This window comes from Python bivittatus, unplaced genomic scaffold, assembly GCF_059951505.1.
Source record: "Python bivittatus isolate LINGU-HERP-01145 unplaced genomic scaffold, Pbiv_v1 ctg000070_np1212, whole genome shotgun sequence".
NCBI lineage: Eukaryota > Metazoa > Chordata > Lepidosauria > Squamata > Pythonidae > Python > Python bivittatus.
This window is the reverse complement of record NW_028277034.1, coordinates 54,710,508-54,731,597: the sequence shown is the minus strand read 5'-3', so window position 1 is coordinate 54,731,597 and position 21,090 is coordinate 54,710,508. Positions and strand designations below refer to the sequence as shown.

Below are 21,090 nucleotides of genomic sequence, written 5' to 3'. Positions count from 1 at the left end.
GAAATGGATAGTGGTCGGTAGGCTTCATTTCTTAGATTAGCCTCTCCATCACATCTTGGGACTTCGGACCTGGGAGACAACATACTTCCCTTGATAACATGTCTGGTCTGCAGACTGCCATCTCTGTTCCTCTGAGCAGCGAGTCACCCATCATCACCACACTCCTTCTCCTCTTTGGGGAAGTGTGAACCACAAGGCACTTTGACTCCTGTGCAGCAGGAAAGAGAGAACCTATAATGTTCAAGAAAGCAAAGTCTGTCCTGCCTGTTTGTCAGCCTTCGAGGTAGGCCAGGTCAAGAAACAGATTCCACAAGGAATGCTAGAACTAGGTTTTATTGATAATAGCTTATGATAACAGAACCTGGAAGCCCAACAGTGTTTCCTCTTCCTTCCTTACCGAAAAGAGTAAAGACGGGGCAACTTTAAATTTCTTTTTCACACTGTCTTCTTTTCCGCAGACTGAGGTCATGTTTTGCTAATCGTTTCTGTGTAACTCATATATACTCATAAATTATATCTGTGCTCCTCTATGCTGGTGGAAGATGGGAGTTGAAGTGTAACACACATGAAGGATAACAGGTCAGCTGAAATGCCAGTCCATGCTTGGGTTTCTGCTAGGGGATATAGGCCTTATCAGCTTAATGTATACTGGAAATAGGCTATGTGCAATGTGCATACGGGTCTCCTCTGTGTCTGTACCCTTGTGCACATACAGTCTGGTTCAGTGTCTGTTGCCTTCATCCACTTGTAGTGAATCCTATCTTGATGGACCTGGACTGTAAGTTTCAAAAGCAGGAAAGACAGCAGAGTAGAAAAATGGGGAGTCAAAAAAAAAGCTAATCAAGGTCAACTGTGAGTAAAGGTAGTTGTAGTTAAAGATGGGAAAGATATTCTCTAGTTGAGATTGACTGTTGGCATTTTCACAGACAGGTGTTTTCTTGGCAACAATATGGAAATAGTTGTACATTCTCTCCTTATTTATTCAGCCTATATGCTGAATATATATTGTGGAAGGCTAGACTGGAAGAAGATGAGCGTAGCTTTCAAACTAAAGGAAGAAACATCAATAACCTGTGTTATGCTGATGACACTGCTCTGACAGATGGAAATGCAAATCTTCTGAAAGCTCCAGTAATGAAAGCCAAGGAGTACAATGAAAAAAGGTGGGACCATGATTAGGTGTAAGGAAGATCAAGCTAATGACAACAAATGCAGTAACCAGCCTTAGATTTGGCACTGAAGATGTTGAAGAGGTAGATAGCTTCTGCCTTTTATGATCTTCTATCAACAGTGAAGGAACAGCAGTCAAGAAATATGCTGCAGAATAGCCCTTAGTAGAGTAACAGTGAAGGCCTTGGAAAAGATATTCAGATGCCGTGATGTGACTATACCTAAAAAAGATTAGAATTGTGCAGAAAATGATCTTCCCTGTGACATTCTATGAAAGTGAAACTTGGACTTTGAAGAAACAGGATAGAAAAGATATTGACACTTTTGAACTTTGGCATTGGAGAAAAATCCCAAGAATACCATGGATAGCCAAGAAGACAAACAAATGAATCATTGAACAAATCAATCCAGAGTTCTCACTCAAGGCACAAAATGACCAGGCTCAAAATATCTTACTTTGGATATATTATGTGAAGACCCAGCTCTCTGGAGAAGGCTCTAATGCTGGGACAGATAGAAGGAATGAGAAGAAAAGGAGGACCAACAGTAAGGTCGATGGACTCAGTTACAGTGGCAGTGGGGGCACCATTGGAAGACCCAAGGAGCCAGATTGGGGACAGATCATCCTGGAGAAGGTCTATCTATGTGATAATTAAAAATTGGCATCAACTGATATCACATAATCATCATTGCTTTCTTCTAGTTTTTTTTTTTTTTTTAATTTCCCAATCCAGCCTGCAGTTCTGGAATTTCCTGGCGATCTCCCATCCATGTACTAACCATGTCTGACCCTGCTTAGCTTCTAAGGCCTGAGAAAAGCAGTCAAGTGTTGTTCTCTTGTCATAGGTTGGATGAGGGTGATGGATGGATGGTTGAGATTTTTAAAAAGCCTGCGTTTTTTTAAAGGAGGGGTTGAGCAAAGATCTGAGGGGCCTCTTACGGTTGGAATGAATGATCTCCCTTTCCCATTTGGATGCTCTGTTGTCACACTTGAATCTCTTGGGATGTTCTTTAGGAAAAAACTCTCTTTCTTAGAATAGATTTTGTTAGCAATTTGGTCTCCTGCTTCTCCACCACTTGTGTGTCCCTGATGTGGGTGGCAGATATGCCTCCAAGCACAGATCTTCTTCTCAGTCTTGGGGGCAAACTCTTTCTCCTGTTTAGGGAGATCATGGCTGCCCTGGTAGCAGGATGGAGAGCATCCTCTGCGCAGCACGATCCTGGTTCAGTTGTGGATGTTGTCCCTCAGGTTGGGCTTTCTTCTTGGATCCCATCAGGAACCCACCTACTTCTAGGGGTTGTTTCCTAGCTTAGCCAGACAGATGCTCTTGGGTAACCCACCAGTTGTACACGGAGAGAGTAATCTGTTTTTCTCACTTGCCTTAGCATCTGAAGATCAGAGATTCACTACCTGGCGTTTTGCCCTGGTGCAGCTGGAAGAACTGGCCTCTGTGAAAATGGCTTAGACGTAAGCTAGTTGCTTTTCCAGCTGTGGGGGGTTGGAAATATCCAGGGCAAATGAAGGTCCTCAAAGATTTTCTGGGATCCTTCCATTTCTTTTCTCCACCGGCAAATTAGCAGCCACGTGGCAGCAGGAACATGTTGCTTATCTGAAGCCGTTGGTTCACTCTTGCTGCGAATGCTGTTGTCATCCGTCTGGCTGATACTCAGCTTTAGATCTGTAGAACATACTTCTCAATATACAAAGTTTATGCCTGTGTCCAAAACAGCAGACCCCCAGTTTTGTGGGTGAATTTGTCTCTTATTTTTTGTTGTTAGAAAGCATGAGGGCTAACAGCTGGACTCAGTTAGGAAATCTAAAAATTTTGTGCGTGCAGCTATTCAAAGCTCTGTGACGTGTTAAGACGGGCTGCAGGATCTTTCTAGACCAGCCTTCCCCAACCAGGTGCCCTCCAAACATTTGAGGTCTATTTCCTAGGAATTCTGGGAAATGTAGTTTTAATGCACTGATCTGAGAAGGTGCTGTCAGCAAGAGAAATGGGGTGGAGGGCAACTTCTTAGGGGGTCCTTTGCTTCTGGCAGTTTCGCACAAGTAGCCCATGACCCATTGGCACTTTTTGTTTTACAAAAATAAAGGCCGTTTGAGACATGCTTATTCTTAATATTCAGCAAAACATGTATCATGAGCAGCAATTAGCTGTTTGCAGACCTTTTCCTCATGTCCTGACATGTTCTTGTGGGGAACTGCTAAGGAAGCATCATGTGTACGCCCTCTTGTTATAAACAGAGGTGTGCCTCTCTTGTGACTTGCGGGCATCTCTCTCATCACCAGCTGCTGGTTTTGGAGGGTGGAAGAAGAAGGGGGCCTGGCACGTAGGACACAAGGTATGGGGAAGCGGCCTTGCCATAGCCTTTCCCAAAACGAGAGGAACAATTCGCTTTTTGATTTCTGTAAGCAGTCAGGGGTCTTCTGTCAGGTTCACTGATGGCATCTATTTCAGCCACCTCCCTCCCTTTTTTCGCCTGCCTGCTTCTCTTCTCTTCTCTTCTCTTCTCTTCTCTTCTCTTCTCTTCTCTTCTCTTCTCTTCTCTTCTCTTCTCTTCTCTTCTCTTCTCTTCTCTTCTCTTCTCTTCTCCCTCCTTCCCTCCCTGCCTTCTCCTCCTTCTCCTTCTCCTTCTCCTCCTTCTCCTTCTCCTTCTTTTTTTAGCAAGAAGATCTTTTGCTTGGTTTTGCCTCGTAGGAAAAAGGACAGCAAATGCAGGAAAAATTCTGTTCATCAAAATCTGTCCCCCTCCCCCCCTTTTTTAAGGCTATGGTCAGATTTGGCGTTTTGAGACCTGCTGTGAGCACCAGCACAAATTGGCTGCCCCTTCCTGGGCTCCACGATGCTTCCCCCCCCCAACCAACTTAGTTTTGTCTTTTTGCAGGGAGGGCAAATAGGCACACTTCCCCAAAAGTCACTAGACCTCCCTTTTTATCTAAGAAGGTTTATAAGGGGCCAGAGATATTTTTGGAAATAAAGAGGGTGCAATGGAACTGATCCTGAACTTTGCTGCATGTCGGTTTGCCATATAAAATTAAAAGAATTTTAAGTATCTGGGTGGGACCAAAGTTCTACCCTGGAGATGCCACAAATAAATTATACCAGTTGAACCATGCTGTCACCTGCTCTAAGGCAGCTGTGCTGGCTACATAGCCGTGCTCTTGCGTGTGAAGTTGTGGTGAACTCTCCAATGGGATGTGTGTGTGTGTGTGTGTTTGTGTGCATGGGTGGGCGTGCCTGCATGCATTCTTCCTCCCTGAATGAGCTGTTTGTCTCTTTCAAGCCAGCATGTAAACTCAAAGCATCTGGATCTGGAGCCTGAAACATTACCCATTTGCAAAGGCCTCCCACTCCCCTGGCCTGCCTTCCTGCAAGCCACGTTCCCAGGTTTTTTGTTTTTAATTTGCTCTCTCTGGAAGTTGGGCTGTGATCCTCTTTGGAATGTGTGGGCCATGATGGGACAAGCATTCGACTTCCTTTTGTTCTCTAATTTCTGAAATGGCCAACATATTTCCAGCGCGGGACTGGAGTATTTCTGTGTTTAACGAACAAAAGAGAACTATTTCTCTTTCTTGTGCTTCCGTCTGTAAAATTTAGTCTGTGTTGAACTGAAAATCATTTTTCTCTTTCAATGAGAGATTAATTACACTGTGTTCTTTAGCACTCTGCATATTGCTCAGGAACACTTCCTCTAAAAATGGGTCTTGCCAAATTCAAAGCTTCAACAGGGTTATAATAGTGGGAGAGAATTACAAAATGAAATTACAGTTGCTTTCCTTCTGATGCTCCTACTGCAACACTTCTGTGTGCTGCAGCGAGCCGTAAAGCTTTAGGAAAGCGTGACTTTGCATCAGATAATTTCCAGAATCTGTGTGCAGGAGTCCCTAATGGGGACAGAGAAATTCTCTGAGCAAGCAGAAGCTCAAGAAAAATCCTGTTTTATGCGCAAAAGCTGATTTTGCCCACAGACAAAGTCCTGATCTGGATACAGTCTGCAAAGCATGGATTGTAGTAGCGAATGGAAAGGTCACAAGGAATTGGAGAGGCTATAATAAAATGCAAAATGATGAAGAGACCATTGTTTTGCAGGTTAAGGATGTGCTACAACCTCCGCCTTTGGACTTCAGTTTATTAAGCGTTACACAGTCAAAAAGGGACGTAGAGCTGAATTTGCTGCTGAAGCGTGCTCAGTAACAAGTAAAGACAGAGATCGGGTTTTGAGAGGATCTTTTTTAGAAACTGGACCCTTTGGAGTGGATTCCCCAAAGAGGTGTGCATTCGCAGATAAGAGAAATCGATTGTGCTTGTAAAGCTAGCGAAGCAATTTAAAGGGAAAAATTGCAACTCATCTTGGCACAGAAAACTGGGCTATTGGAATATAAAACAAATCAAGCCGACGCATTGTCAAGCCAGCTCCACATTGGCGCATTTGCAGTTTGCAATTTCGAAATCAGCCCTGCTCTGTGTGTTTATACAGTTCATGTCCTCAAGAATCACATAGTACTAAAAATACTGAAAGCTTTTTAGATATGGGAAAAGCAGCATGATGCTAATACTCAGGGTAAGAAAATCCACCCTGACCTTTGTCCCCTTCCCATTGATTCAAACAGAGGAAACAGGCATTTTTCACTTTTCTTGGATAAGCATCTCATTTTGCTGTTTGTATCTGATAAGGCATGAGGGTGAAGTGACTACCAAATTGAGACAATTTCTGGCGCACGTAGGACATGAATTTGGAAGAAGGCCACAGATTTTACGTTCTGATAACGGAATTTGTGAATGGGCAGATCCTCAGTTATTTAAAGCACAATGGAATTAATCATGAGAGAACGGTTCTCTTTGCACAAGAACAAAACAGGTTAGCAGGAAGAAAGATTAATTCCTCCTTGGATGTGTGAGGAGCTGTGTTAGTCAGACTTCGGCCTGGATCAAAGTTGGTGGGGAAGTTAAAACAGGCTTCCCATGAAAGTCATAAAAGGCACTCCTGATAAAAATGGCTCAACAGAAAACCGAATTTAAATCACATTGGGATTTGGGGATGTAAAGTGTATGTTTACAATCCCCAAGGAGAAAAGGGGAAAAAAATGGATTGTAGACACGAAAAAGGCTTCATGGGTCAGATATGCAACTGGCCCATAAGGGCACAGGACCCCAGAGCCATCCACTGGAAGGATTAAAATAGGGAGTGTGACTTGCTTGGAGGAAAAAGAAGATCGGCTGGGAATCAGCGTCTGAACTTAGCTACCACCAGCGTTTAAGGCCACCGCTGCTATCTCTTGTCTGTAGTGTCAACCAGCATTGCCACCAGTTTCAAAAGAGGTCCTGAAAGCGGCAAGATCGTGAATCTGGGAAGTTGAAAGAGGCAGCAGCGAGGTGAGAGAGTCTCTGGAGGAAAAAAAAAAGGCAACCTGTGGAACTACCTGCCTCAAGAAAGACAACAGGGTGCAACTAGGTCTTGGAGACCAAGCATGTTACAGATGGGGAAACTGAGCGCTACAAAGATTGGTAGCCAAGGGTTACTCTTACAAATATGGAGGGGACCCTGATGAGATCTTTGCCCGGGTGTGAGACATACTTCAGTCATAACTCTCTAAAGCAGCAGCCAGGTGCATGGATGCTGGCCTTCTGGAGGCAAAGGGTGCTTCCTTACATGGGAGTGAGAGGGAGCAGTCCTCAGGTTCACTTGGGGGCAGGGAGAGCTCGTGTGCAAAGTGCAGAAAGCCTTTATGATGGAAATAGGCTGCCAGGATGTGAAATGGGACAATGCCAAATGTTGCTTATGGAGGGGTTGAAGCAAGGTAAAGCTGACCCTTACCTGCACTCAAGATTTATTTGGCACAGAAAACTGGGCTGTTGGAATACCGTATTTTTCCAACAATAAGACGCCCCCATGTACAAGACGACCCCCACTTTTCCAGCCCCAAATTAAAAAATCAATATTTTAAAGATAGTGCAGAACACATTTTTATTTAGTCATTAGGTAACATTGACCTGATACACTCGGTGGGAGGAGGTCCAAACCGTCTCTCTGCAGCTCTATTTCCAGGCTCTTTTGCATAACTGATTACATTCAGTCACGAGTGAAACTGCCGATAGCTGGTCTCTGCAAACAGACTTCCTCTAATTGGTTTGTTCAGCATCAGCTGACATCAGTTACATCAGGCTCGTGATTGGAGGAAGTCTGTTTGGGAGACAAGCTATTTCACTCGTGATTGGAGGCTAGCAATAGGAGGAAGCCTGTTTGCAGACACAAAGTATGGGCAGTTTTGCAACCGCGCGGTTCTCTCCTCGGCTGACTTCCTTGAATAAGACGCCCTTCAATTTTTAGCATAAGGATTTAAAAAAAAAAGTATCGTCTTATAGTCGGAAAAATACGGTACTTCAATTTCGAGGCTACCTGACAACTTATTTGTAGTTTATAAATTAAAAAGAAAACAATGCAGGTAATCCTCGGGTTATGACCACTCGTTCGGTGACCATTCAAAGTTACGACGGTGCTGAATGAGGGGACTTAGGACGGGTCCTTGGAGTTCCAGCCATCGCAGTGCTCCCATGGTCACGTGATTGTGATCTGGGTGCTCAGTGCCTGGCTCGTGATTATGATGTCATAGCAAACCGCAATCATGTGACCGCAATTTCTGACTTTCCCTGCCAGCTTCCCACAAGCAAAGTCAATGAGCAAGCTGATAGGAAGTTGGAAGTTGCTCCCACTCCCGCTGCTTTTTTGCTTGCCCGCACTCTGTAGTGCCTGCCCGCAGCACCTGCCCATCTGCCCAGAGCTCTCCCCCTGCTGGTCTGCTTCCCACTTAATGACCCGTGCGGTCTCTGGGTTACAACAGCAACCAGGACTGCTGGGATTGCTGTCGCTAAGTCATGTGGTCATATGATGTCACACTTTACGCCTGCATTGCTTCACAACGGAAATTCTGCTCCCAATCGCTGTCGTAACCCAAGGACTACGTGTATGTATAAAAAGAAGAACATGGCTGACCAGGTTGTCCATCCTTACTTCTAGATGGGGCTGCCCTGGTCCAGACAGACCCAGTGCACAACCTTTCTTCTAGACCAGCATTTCCCAACCTTGGCAACTTTAAGATGCGTGGACTTCAACTCTCAGAATTCCCCAGCCAGTAGTAGTAATGCTTGTAGTATTGTTTGAAGATGGCTAGAGTTGTATTCAGTGGTCATCTGAAGAAAGGGTTAGTGTAAGAGTTAAGCAGCTGGACACCAAGTAGTGCTTTGGACAAGTCTGCAGGGGTGGTCAGAAAAATCAAGATGGAGACCACCACCATGTCAAAACAGGACAGAACTTTGATTTCATGGTTGTGGCTGCCTCTTGATTTTTGAGACTTCCCCAGACAAGAGCAAGGGATTCTCAATGCTCAGGTGGTGTGGGCACATTGACCAGGCCAGTAAAGAAGAACGGAGTCACGAGTGGGTGCCCAGGATGATGAGAACGGCGGTGGGAAGTTGTATCATCTCTTCATACTTTTGAGCTTATTTTGACCCTTCAGACAAATGGTGACCAACTGAGAAATGGAAGGGTCTTCACAGGTTGTCCCCATGTCTGCTTCTCACCTGGCCAATTGTTATCAGTCTTTGTGTTCAAGAAACAAGGGAACTCTTCACCTCTTCGGCTTCCTTCTCTCTAGGATGTAATTTAGGAAGAAGTGACGCTCCTCCGTTCCTTGCATTTCTTAATAAACCTTTTTAAAATTATTTTAAAGACAAAAGGTTAGCATTTATGGATAGCTGGACTAGGCCCATCCTCTGTCTTGAAGATAGGTATATTTACTTATTTCAACTCCTCTCATGAAAGGAACTTTGAACGGTGAATAGGGTTTAAGGTTAAAGCCACAATATAAACAAAACTCAACATGCAATCAGGGAAAAGGAAAAAAGAAAATTTTGTCATCTGCTGGCTCTAGGGCAGACAACCCTGGGTTCTGTAAGTGGTCCATTTGCATTAGAAAAATGGGATTACAGTTGAACTCAGATCCACGTACCTTCAGGGGCACCAGATGGTCAACCACATCAATCTTTTAGAACCAATAAATAAAAACTGAGAGTAAAAATCCCACCATGAGAACACTTTTCCTTTTCAATCAGAGCTAAAAGACTTACTCAGGGTTCTTTGGGCACTCTGCCTATGCTCAAGAGCACTTCTTCTCCCCAGGGTTTCTGCTCAGTTCACATCTCCAACAGGATATTGCGCAGGAGAAGGTTGAGACCTATTTTCTAGCATCCCAGACGGGAGGTTATTGGTTAATGGTTTAAAGAAGAAAGTACATTCCGTATGTAAGTGAGAAAAAACTCCCCCAAAATAGGGACAGTTTGATGGAGGACCTTGTGTCTGTGGAGAAGTACGTTTGCTAGGAATTCTGGATTCTTGCACTGAGGAGCGAGCTGGATAAGGTGGCTTCAGTCCCCTTAACTCTTGTCCTTCTGAGCTTCTAGGAAAACGCATTTGGACATTATAGATGCTATATAAATGCTACAATAGCGGAGAAGGTTGAGACGCTTTGAAAAGCAACCCAGACATTACAACAGTAAAAGTGAAATGCTTGCATTGCCCAGAAGTTTTGGGGTGATGGGATGGTGGGAGTTTTTGTTCTGCAGTGTTGGGGGGGGCTCATTTTCCCCTCCTTGCTACCTTTCTGCTTGCTCCTGACCTTGTGGGGGGGGGCAGATCTGGTTAGGACTTGGATGGGAGACCCCAGCATATCCCAGAGCTATAGAACATACTGGGAAGTCCAAATCATCTTCCAGAGGAAGTCAGTGCTAAGCCACTTGGATAACATGTCCCATAAGCCAGCAGCCATGAGCTGGACTCTGGCTTTTATTTTTATGGTTACCCATGGCTATCAAGTAAGCCAGTGTTTCTCAACTGTGGCCACTTTAAGAGGTGTGGACTTCAACTCCCAGAATTCCCCAGGCAGTCAGGCTGGCTGGGGAATTCTGGGAGTTGAAGTCCACATATCCTAAAGTGGCTAAGATTGAGAAACACTAAAGTAAGCACATCTGTGTTAGCCTCTGCAAAATAAGAGAGATGGCAGAACCCATGCAATTGAGTCAGGTTGCCAACGTTAGCTTTTCTTGCTGCCGAACGAGGAACTTCATAAGTTTCTAAAGGAGAGTTTTAACTTTCCTTAACCCCATGGATACGTGATCTCGACTCCGGGGAATCGGCTTCCAGATTTTTTCCTTCCCCCCCCTTCTCTTGCATGAGTCAGCCTCAGCCATAGGATTGGAAGCCATGTGGCAAGTGACCTCAGGAGCTGGCTAGCTGGCTTCTCTGCTGAGGAAGGGTGGGGGAATAATTGCGAAGCTCTTGTGGTCAAGACACCATCTGGCAGAGGAACAAAACGTGGCAAATAATAGGTCACTGGGACACGTGCTGGTTTGCTCTGCTTTGCCGGGTGTTGACCCCCCAGCATGAATAAAAGACAACACATGGGTGTGGGTGTGTTTATTTTGCACACCGAGCGTTTGCCCTTTGGAGAAAAGTGAGAAGCACAGCTGGATTTTGCAACCCCCCCTTCCAAACTTTTCTTTTTCCTCTGAGAGCCCACATTTCATTTTCTCCTGCTGGGGGTTGAAGGAGAACTTAGAGTCCAAAGAGGTGGATAGAATTTGAGAACGTGCCGCTTTCCCCCACCCCAAACAGCCAGAGTGACATTTTCTGCTCTCAAGTTCAGTCTGCATGTGTAGGGTGTGTGCGCTCTTGTGTACCTTGGCTTGTGTGCATGTGTGTTCAGCTGGTTGAATTCTGAAGAGAAGTGACGTCAGCTGGCTGGCAGGAAAGCGTTCCCTCTCTCTTTTTGTTCTGTGGATAAAAACTCCAGGCTCGGTTTTGTGAATTGGTTGACCCTCATTCCGTAACCCGTCATCTGCCAGCTTTCGAGCAGACAACCATGGGTTCAATAAGTGGTCCTTTTGTGTTAGAAGAGTGGGATTGTAGTTGAGCTCAGATCCACATACCTTCAGGGATACGTCCATGGGGTTTTCTTGGCAACCGTAGAGAAGAGTGTTGCCAAACTTCTTTCAGGACATCTTATCAACTTCCCAGTCTAGCCTCCTATGTTGGGATTTCTTGATAGCCTCCCATCTACATACTAACTAGGTTTGACCTGGCTTAGTCAAGCTCAGCCAAGGTAGCTCTGTGCTGCTCTTAGCTGGGCCATGAAGGTGGAACAGAAGTCTCTTTGCCTGCCTGTCCAACCACTTGCTAACATTTTCATTAAAAAAAACACTTCCAAAATGTTTCGAACAGGATGGGTGGCACATTCTCCAATCTGTGCCTCCATCCTTAAGCATTCCTGATGTTGTCTTCCCTTCTTCAACAGTCTTTCTTCTTTCTTGAGAATCTTGGGTTTAGTATAGGTTCTAGACCAGTGTTTCTCAACCTTGGCCACTTGAAGATGGGTGGACCTCAACTCCCAGAATTCCCCAGCCAGCATGGATGGCTAGGGAATTCTGGGAGTTGAAGTCTACCCATCTTCAAGTGGCCAAGATTGAGAAACACTGGTGTGGACCTCCACATTGAGAATAGGGAAGACTTGCATCAGGAGCCAAGAGCCAGAAGCAATCTACGTAGGGACACAGTTTTGACCCTTGCAATGTGGCATCTTATGTGCCATGTTGCAGGGGCGGAGGCCCTCTGTCATCCTTGGACAACTCGATTGAAATTCAGAACCAGAATTTCTATTCTTCCTCCAGAGAAGTTGCTTGAAAAGCGGTGAGCAAGTTTCCGTGGGAAGAGAACGTGAAGCCATCCTTCTGGGAACCTTGGAATGAAGAAGACCAGCATTTTTATCCCCAGGCCGCTCTTTACACTCCATATTTCTTAAAAAGTATATTTATCCATTCTGTGTATCTTCTACCTTTTCTCCCTGATTGGACATTTAAAAGGCAACTTACAAGATTAAAACCAGCCCAACTTTCAAAAGATAAAAACCGGATGCTTGACATGCAAATGCTGTAGTCAAATCATTCTGACTCTTCTCCGATTTAACGCACACCAACCCCATTTTGTGGGGAACCAACACATCAATGTGTTGCATTGACAGGAACACCGGTGGGTACAGCGGTCGAGTGAAAGATGTGGTAGAAGAATAATTGTAGAAGTGTAAACTGGAGTGGTCTCCCTTGGACATGTGTTTTTCCCTTAGAAGGGACCAGCCAGGGATCTGATCCACTTCTTACTTTGTCATGTAGGAAAAACACCACATTCTGGAGCTGGGTGGCTCCATTTTACACATTGGTCCAAAGAAACACGGGTTCCAATTCCCTCTCTCTGCTTAACCTCCCTTTCAGGGTTGTTGTGAGAATGAAATGAGAAGGCCTTTTGCTCCTGAGCAAAAAATGGGCTATGACTTTTGGACTCTCTGTCCAAGATTATCCCATAAGCTACATTGTAGGAGGAGAGTTGAGTTAGCCTGTAGTGGCAAAAAATCAGGAGGAGTCTAACAGCCCCTTTTCCAATTCCCACCTTTTATTAAAAGGGATCAGCTTTTGTCAGCTGCACCTCCCTTCATCAGATGCCCAGAGTGGCTGGACAGATGTCGGATTTAAATTGGGATGAGTCGGTGGGGAGAAAGGGAGGGAAAGACAAGGTGGTTTGCAAATGTGGGTTACACGGGAGAGCTCATCCCAGGACTAGCAGGCTCCCTCCGTTTTTTTGCCACGTAAGCTACAAAATCATTTCCCACGGAAAAAACCCGAAGGCAAGATTTGGTCTTTCTGCAGGGTGACCCTGAGATTGAAAGGATTCTCTGTTCCCTGTTTACATTTGCGGTTCGGCTTCCCGCAGCCTGGTTGCTGCACTCGGTTTATCTTGAGCGGCCTTTGTGATGTCTGTCCCTGTTTGCGACAAGGAAGGATGTCGTCGGCGCAGGCATTGCATAATCGATCCGGGGCTCCTCTTGGCGGCTTCGTTCTGGTCTTGCCAGCTCTGCAAGGAAAGCCTGGAGGAGTCGAAAATTGCCTGTAAAAAGCCGGTCTTCAAAATAAACTCCAAGCTGTTGCATTTGGCTGATAACAGGAAATTACACAAATGGCATTTTGGAGACATGATGTGTTTGCCAGGACGTGGCCTGGTTTCCTTCTTCTGTTTATGCTCTTCTTGAGAATTATACATAAACAAGCAGGAGGTCGTCTTTCCCTCTCATGGATGGGTTGAAGGATTGCATTTTGAGCTGGCCTTTTCCTCCGGAATTCAAGGGAAGGCGTATGGGAAGAGCCGTCCCTTCATTTGACTCCCACCATGACAACCCTAGGAGGTAGGCTGGGCCAAGGGGGAAAGAATGGCCCAAAGTGACTCTGTGAGCTCACTGGTGGAATGTGGACCAGTCTAGGTGGGACTAGTTCAACACCTTAAATGCTGCCCGTGCTGGTTTCCAGGGGGTGTGATTTGGGCAGAGAAGTGGTTGGTGGTTGTAGTGTCCAAAGGAGATGTGGGGAACAGGGTGTCTTTGTCAGCCAGTGCAAGCCATTCACTGGGCTACATTTATGGAAAGACACCTTCAATGCTGAACCAAACCATAGGGTATCCGTCCATCTCTCCTTTCATTTCTGGTTGTCAAATCAGATGAGCGACTTGACTGATTGATAATGTGCCAGCAAGCCATTGTTGACTCTTAGCAACCACATAGATAGATCTTCTCCTGGAGGGTCTATCCCCAACCCGGTCCTTCAGGTCTTCTGTGGGTGCCCCCATCGCCACTGTGACTGAGTCCATCCCCCTTGCCGCTGGTCGCCCTCTTCTTCTCTTTCCTTCCACCTTTCTCGGCATTTATCTACCCAGTAGCCTTTCTTTTATCTCTTGACTGGAGAAGTGGAAAGCATCAAACAACTCCATTTGCCACACAGAATAACTTTCTGTAAAGTGTTTGCCCTTTTTGTACTCAAGGGACAAATGACCAAGCTCCAGTTATCATATTTTGGACACATTGTGCAAAGACCTTGCTTTCTTGAGAAGTCCATAATGAGGAATACAACCAATGCTTTGTGCTGCTAGTCCTTAAGATTGCCCAGGCCTGCAAACCAATGACTTTCCAGTGCCATCCCTAAAGCATATGTTCTTTTATTCAGAACTTTAAAGCAGGCATGAAAAAAAATTATCAAATCCACATACTTCCAGGCCATGTGCCCCCACCTTCCAGGAGCCAGATAAGACCCCTGTTTTGATGCCAGCATGAATACATATTTTATTTTATTCCAGAGGACAATAGTGGGAACACAGACATGATACGCTGATCTTTTCCTGCCAGATCTAGTTGTGTAAATCAATGCTTATCTCCACAAGATGCCCACACTTCCTCCCTTAATGATTTCAGAAAGTTCACTGTCTAACGGTTTGAGATTTTCTGGAAAAAAGGAAAATGGGGAAAAACCCCCTGCTATTTTGCAGCTGCCTAGTTGAGATACTGCCTTTGTCAAATTAGCCATATTAATCTGCAGGGGGAAGATAAATCTGTGGCAAAGTGTCTGTGTGTGTGAGTATATACGTATGTATATGTGTGTTTATGTGTGTGTATATGGATCAAAAACATGCATACATGCAAACCTACATTCATACATATATAACTCCCCCTCCCAACTAAAACAAAATCCAGCATGTAAGAAAGTTGATGGCATTGCCCTAGGGCAGCGTTTCTCAACCTTGGCAACTTTAAGATGTGTGAACTTCAACTCCCAGAATTCCCCAGCCAGCATGGCTGGCTGGGGAATTCTGGGAGTTGAAGTCCACACATCTTAAAATTGCCAAGGTTGAGAAACATGGCTGTAGATTTAAGAGTATTCCAGAGTTTAATTGCATAATATGCTATGTTTATAAAAAAGATAAAAATACCTTCAAATCAAGCTCAATTCCTGGGGGCCCCCTAGTTTTCTTGATAACAGCCCAGATACCGTTTGCCATGGCCTTCTGGAACATGTTTGAACTTCCCAATCTAACCTTCCATCTCGGTCTCCCATCCAAGTTCTAATCGGGTCCCTCAAGTTGAGTCATTTCCTGATAACTACATGGACACATCCATGTTGTCTTCTTGAAACAGTATGGAGATTGCTTTTGTTCAAGATGTTTTTGGCTTCTTCGTCTAGCCTTCAGCACTGGCACAAAGTCTTCAAACTGGCACGGAGCACAGTCTGAAGGTGGCTGATGCCAGAGGTAGACATGTTGGTCTCTTCCAATTGTTTTGGGCTTCAACTCCCTTCTGTGCTGTCATTCTCGAAGAAATAGGGGCCCGTTCTCCCTGAAATAGGAAACGTGTCTTCCCAATTTAGCTCAAAATGTGTGAAGACTACAGGCTATAACGCTACCAGCCATTACGCTGTGTTGTGGGAGTGTGCAGCTATCACAACCGTCAGCTTGAGCTCCACACCAGGAGTAGTGTATTGAGGACCACATCCCCCAAATGGGAAGGATCAGATCCAAATTGCTGCCATTGCTTCCTTTTCCTACTTAGCTGATTTTCTTTAAAACCCTCTCTTTCATCCCCAACTAAGGCTCCAGGGAGGCTCCATATTGTAATATTCAGTGCAGCGTTATCACATTCCTTCTGTTGAGCTTTATTGTTAATGGGGGGGGGGGGAAGAGCCTTTTCTTGGCTTTGCAGCCAGCTTTTTAGAGCATCCCCCAACCCTGCCACCCCAGAGACCCAGTGTGGTGCTTGACCCAAGAAAAGTGGGCAGCCTCTATCTTCTACCCTTGAAGTTTGTGTGTCTGTGGGTCTCAAGAAACCAAAACGGCTGACGTGCTAAGCTGTGGCCACGAGGCAGTGTCTGTATTTTTTTTCCCTTTACCACAAAATTGCCCCTCCAGTAGGTTCGACCTGTCTATAAAAAGAAACACAAGGTCCTAAAATGGGTGCATTCTCCAAAAATGCTCTCTTTGATCACTGGGTAGTTTCTGAACCCTTTCATCCTCCAAGTCAGAGGGCTTCTATTCCAGGCTGCTGTTCACCTCGATGCACGTTGTTAGATCAGCCTGTCCCGGAGCTCTGACGGTTCTCCAAAGTCTTGAGAGCCGGATTGGAAAGGGTCTTCACGGATAGGAGGGCGAGGAGGACGCTTTCGCCACTGGACCCACTGAAGAGTCTTTTCTCTTGGCAGGTTCTTTAGAAAGAGAGCTTGGACGGCATGCAAAGTGGTGATATATCTGCAGACAGTACGGATGATCCTCTTAGTAGTGGCCCACGAGGAAAGCGACAGCCGCGAATAGTCGTGATCGGTGCGGGTCTTGCCGGCCTCTCTGCCACAAAAACTCTCCTAGAAAGCGGGTTCACGGATGTGACTGTCCTCGAGGCGTCGGATCGAATCGGAGGCAGAGTCCAAAGCGTGAAACTCGGTAAGGGAACTGCTCGTCTGGCCGTTGGCTTTCGATCTGGGGGTGCTTTTCTCAAGGGTAGAGATGGGACGCTGAGGCTACAGACAGACAGACCCCCAGCCCACCAGTTCTGGTCCCAGAGTACGCAGAGTTGACATTTTAAACACTGATGTTTTGGATTGGAGAGGGTGGGCAAATTGGAGGTGAAGTGGGTGACTTGGGCTTTGCAGAGCACTCAGCACCCTTAAAAGTTGACCTTGGTTTTTTCAGTTTATGGGTGTGGGTGTTAAAGGGTGCAGTAGATGCATAAGGCCGTGCAAGATTCAAAATACCCACTTTGGCTTTTAAAACACCCCTTTCAGCTTTTAAGCAGGTTTGAACGATTGGGTCCTGCCTGGCTCTGCGACACTAAGTCCAGCCCCTCCAGGCCCTAGGCAGGGGTCCAAGAGAAGATGGGTTTCCTCTCCCACCTGGGATCTGGATTAAATTGATGGTTCCATCGTGCCCCACATGCTTAAGCAGCTGGGCCAGCATCCACACGGCGTGCTAAATTCAATTAATTTTAATCTTGGTTAGTTTGTGGTATATCCTGTTGTGTGAACCCCACTTGTCTGCTTAGTTTATGTCTCAGCTCAGGAAGCGGGTCTCATGGGAGTCAGATGCAGAAGGGAAGTTCACAACTTGGCCCTGAAGAGAACCAGATCCCCTGAAGTTTGCCTGGGCTGTTCAGTATTTCCCACCCGATCGTTCTTGAAACTGGAGGTGCTACAGCGCTCTTCCTAGTGCTTGGTGGACACACCATAGCTTTTTTAGGCCAAATGGGCTCATTTCAGTACCCAAGGAGGAGGTATTGTTTGCATCATCAGGGAAGTCTCACATTGATCCTGGAAGAAGTGCAAAAAATATATCTTCAGAGGGAAAATCATCAAGGTGAACAACATGTGCTTAAAGTCCACTGACTCTTCAGAGAAAAAGAAGGGAAAAGCAAGTTGCAGCCTAAATGTAATGGAAAGGTGGCATGGCCAGGCGTGTGCAACTCCTCCCTGAACTGGACTTAGCTAGCCTTCCCTAATGAAGTGGCAACTCTTGGCTGGCTGGGACAATGGGAGCTGTAGTCTGTGAAGAGTGGTCTATCCTTTTGGGGTGTGTGCTTTTAAGAACATTACTTGGGGAGGGAACAACAGGGTTCAAAACCATTTGGAAATAGAATTGGGTGAGGAGGTGGCATGGAATCATAGATTTATAGAATTGGAAGGGATCCTGAGGGTGCAGGAAAACCGGTGAAACCATCTTGAGAGGTCCTTGTCCATCCTCTTCTTAAAAAGCTCCAGAGAGGGAGAACCCACAGCCTCCTTGGGTAGACTCTTCCATTATTGGACAGATCTTACCACCAGGAAGAGGTCCCTGATGTTTAAATCAAATCTAGCAGCTGCAGTTCTGTTATTTCTGGTCTGAATTTCTGTTGCCTTGGAAAGAGTCCTTGGCTAAGGTGGCCTCCTTGAAAGCTCTAATTGGGACAAGCTGGCATTAAAACATGCCATTTCAACCAGTTCTGTCTCTCGGCCAAGTTGCCTTGGTTTACCTTGCTCTGACGCCTTTTGAATCACAATTCTGCCATTGTTTCCTGCGTCCAAAGGTCCTTCTGCTCTTGCGGTGAAGGTTGAGTGAGAAGCCGCGTTTTGCTTTCCCCCATCAAGTTCTCCTGCCTTTCATCGGTCGGGCTCATTGCCACTCTGCAATTCGGCTGGAGTGGTTGTCTGCTTTATAAATATCTTCTCTTCTGCCTTTGGGGTCCTATAAATAGCACCACGTCCAGAGACGAGCTGTATGGGTCGCTTACAGCAAAAACAAAGAACCTTTGTGACAACTGAGCAGTTTATCGTGACTTAAGCTCTTACGAACCAGAGCCTGTGTCTTCCTCAGATCCTGTCCTCAGCTGACTGATAATTCTGTGTGTGCAGGGAGAGAGGAAAAAAAGAGAAAAATAATCAGGGCAAAAGGCCACGACCCTCATGAGCCGTGTGTAACAGCATCACAACCGGCTGGCCTTCGTTTCTTCTGTGGCTTGACGGCCCCAACTGTTTACATTTTTTGTCTATCGCTCTTTATCTAAGGGTTCATAGATCAATCTGTCGGTTCAGGATAGGGCAACTTGACTACATAAACTTGCTCATCTTTACACAGAACCACAAGACATCATCATCATCATCTTCATCATCATCATCATTCACAACAACCTGAAATCACAGCTGCCAGTTCTTTAGCTGGCGTTGGCCTTCATTCGCATCGAGTTCTTTCCCTAAAACCTAGGAAAGGTAAACCAGTGTTTCTCAGCCTTGGTCAGTTGAAGAGGTGTGAACTTCAACTCCCAGAATTCCCCAGCCAGCAAAGCTGGCTGGGGAATTCTGGGAGTTGAAGTCCACACCTCTTCAAGTGGCCAAGGCTGAGAAACACTGTCGTACTGTATCAGCATAGTACATGCAGATCCAAGCAGGGTGGCCTTTTATAATTGACAGATGGAAATTTTGCCAACGTGCAGATTTTCTTAGGGCCATCCAAGGCTTTTTGGTATGGCACTGAGTGTGCCGATAAGCATTGGGACCACCACAGCCGGTTTATGCCATAAATTATTATTATTATGGTTGGTGGCACAGTCAGCCAGATGTTTAGACTGGATTTGGCATTTTTATCCACCTCTTGAGTTCTTCCCAAGGACCTGGGATAGGCAGATGTGGCTCTTCGATGGTGTTCAAGGTCTCGTCGCAGGATGAAAGCTGTTCCAAGTCAAGCTGCCTTTTGCAACAGACTGATGGTGATTTTGTCAATGTTGATGGTCTTCAAGGGCTGCTCCAGATGTTTTGGGATTGCACCCAAGGCGCCTATGACTATTGGTACTATCTTTGCCTTCTTTTGCCACAGTCATTCTACTTCTATTTGCAGGTCTTTGTATTTTGTGATTTTCTCCAGTTCTTTCTCTTCTCTTCTGCTCTCTCCAGGAGTTGCAATGTCCACAATCCAGACTTTTTGTCTTTCTTATCAACAGTTGTTCAATCTGGGGTGTTATGTGGCACGTGCTTGTCTGTTTGAATTCTGGGAGTTGAAGTCCACACCTCTTCAAGTGGCCAAGGCTGAGAAACACTGTCGTGCTGAATCAGCATAGTATGTGCAGATCCAAGCAGGGTGGCCTTTCGTAATTGATAGATGGAAATTTGGTCAATGTGCCAATTTTATAAGTACAATCCAAGGCTTTTTGGTGTGGCACCGAGTGCGCCGATAACCACTGGGACCACTGTGGCCATTTAATGCCATAATCTTTCAACTTTGATTTTCAGATCTTGATACTTTGTGATCTTCTCCACTTCTTTGTCTTCTATTCTACTATCCCCTGGTATTGCCATGTCGATTATCCAATTATCAATTATACTTTCTTCTTTTCAACCAGTTAAAACTGGTGTGCTGTGCGCCAAATCTGGTGTGCTGGTTTTAATAGTTCCTTACTGTTTTAATGTTTTTAAGGCTTTTTATTGTTAGTTTTTGAGTTATTTTGGGTATTGTTTTTTGGGTTTTAACTCCCTAAGCCACCAGAATCACATATGCGAGATTGAAATTAGCTCTCTGCTAATGGCAATGAGTCCCAGAACTGAATTATCTGCAGGCTTCTGTGCCATTAATTCCATCCATCTTTAAGATGCTATGATCTCATTTGTTATTTTAGTATTATCCTGGGAGTTGGAGGAAATTTCTATGAACGCTAAGACTACTTTTGTCTTTCATAGTGACGAGTGGGATGTGGCAAAGAAAAAAAAAAGAGGGCAGTAAGAACCAAGAAGAACCCCCAAAATAGATTGAAAAAGCTTATGTGCATACAACCAGGTGGAGCTTTGATTGCATTGTCATAGCTGCCATCTTGACTTTTTTGACCACACCTTGGGGATACCCCTAGTTCCACTGAAGTTTTTTTGGCACCTGCTCTTTCCTCCAACTTTCCTCCAACTTATCCCTCCCCTACCACCATCAGCAACTTCCTGGTCTGCAATCTTGTTGCTGGGAGATGTTGCCCAGAGTCCCTGGGAGTTGGGTGGCATATAAATTTAATAATCAATAAATAGTAATGAGGATGATGTTCTTGGAAATACCCTGCAAGATTTGTGCCATTCCCTATTCTTTGCTGAACCCTGTGACTTGTCAAAAAGTGGCACCTTCTGTGCTGCTCCATTTTTATTGTTTCAATTAAACAATAAAAAGTTTCAGATCTTCCTAATATCCGATTCTTTTTATCGCTTCTTTCCTTTGAATTAAACACACATATGCAGGAACCCACACCCCCATGCACAGAGTAAAATAATGCCAGGTTGTCTAGAAGCCTGAATCCTGCACAGAGGACAAATGGCACGAATTATAAGTGATCGGATGCTAGATGTCATCTGAAATACATTTTCTAGTTGCAGCTAGTTCTGGACCATTGAGTGTGGATCCAAAGGGGGCCTTTAGCAAGTGGAATGCATTTCTTTACCTTGGAAAAGGATGCGGGTCTTTTTCAGCAAGGGGAAGGAATCTATTACTGTTCTGCATTTGTGCAGAAAAAAA

The 21,090-nt window shown here is 45.3% G+C and overlaps 1 protein-coding gene across 3 annotated transcripts in view; it reads left to right on the top strand.

The window, feature by feature from the left end:
- Window positions 1-21,090, top strand: part of SMOX (spermine oxidase) — a 53,192-nt gene that overhangs the window by 17,311 nt on the left and 14,791 nt on the right. For all 3 annotated transcript variants that reach the window (XM_088133186.1, XM_088133184.1, XM_088133185.1), the window contains exon 2: window positions 16,290-16,524. In XM_088133186.1, the coding sequence (XP_087989312.1) occupies window positions 16,317-16,524 (208 nt within the window). In that variant the 5' untranslated portion in view covers window positions 16,290-16,316. The remainder of the gene's footprint in view (window positions 1-16,289; window positions 16,525-21,090) is intronic.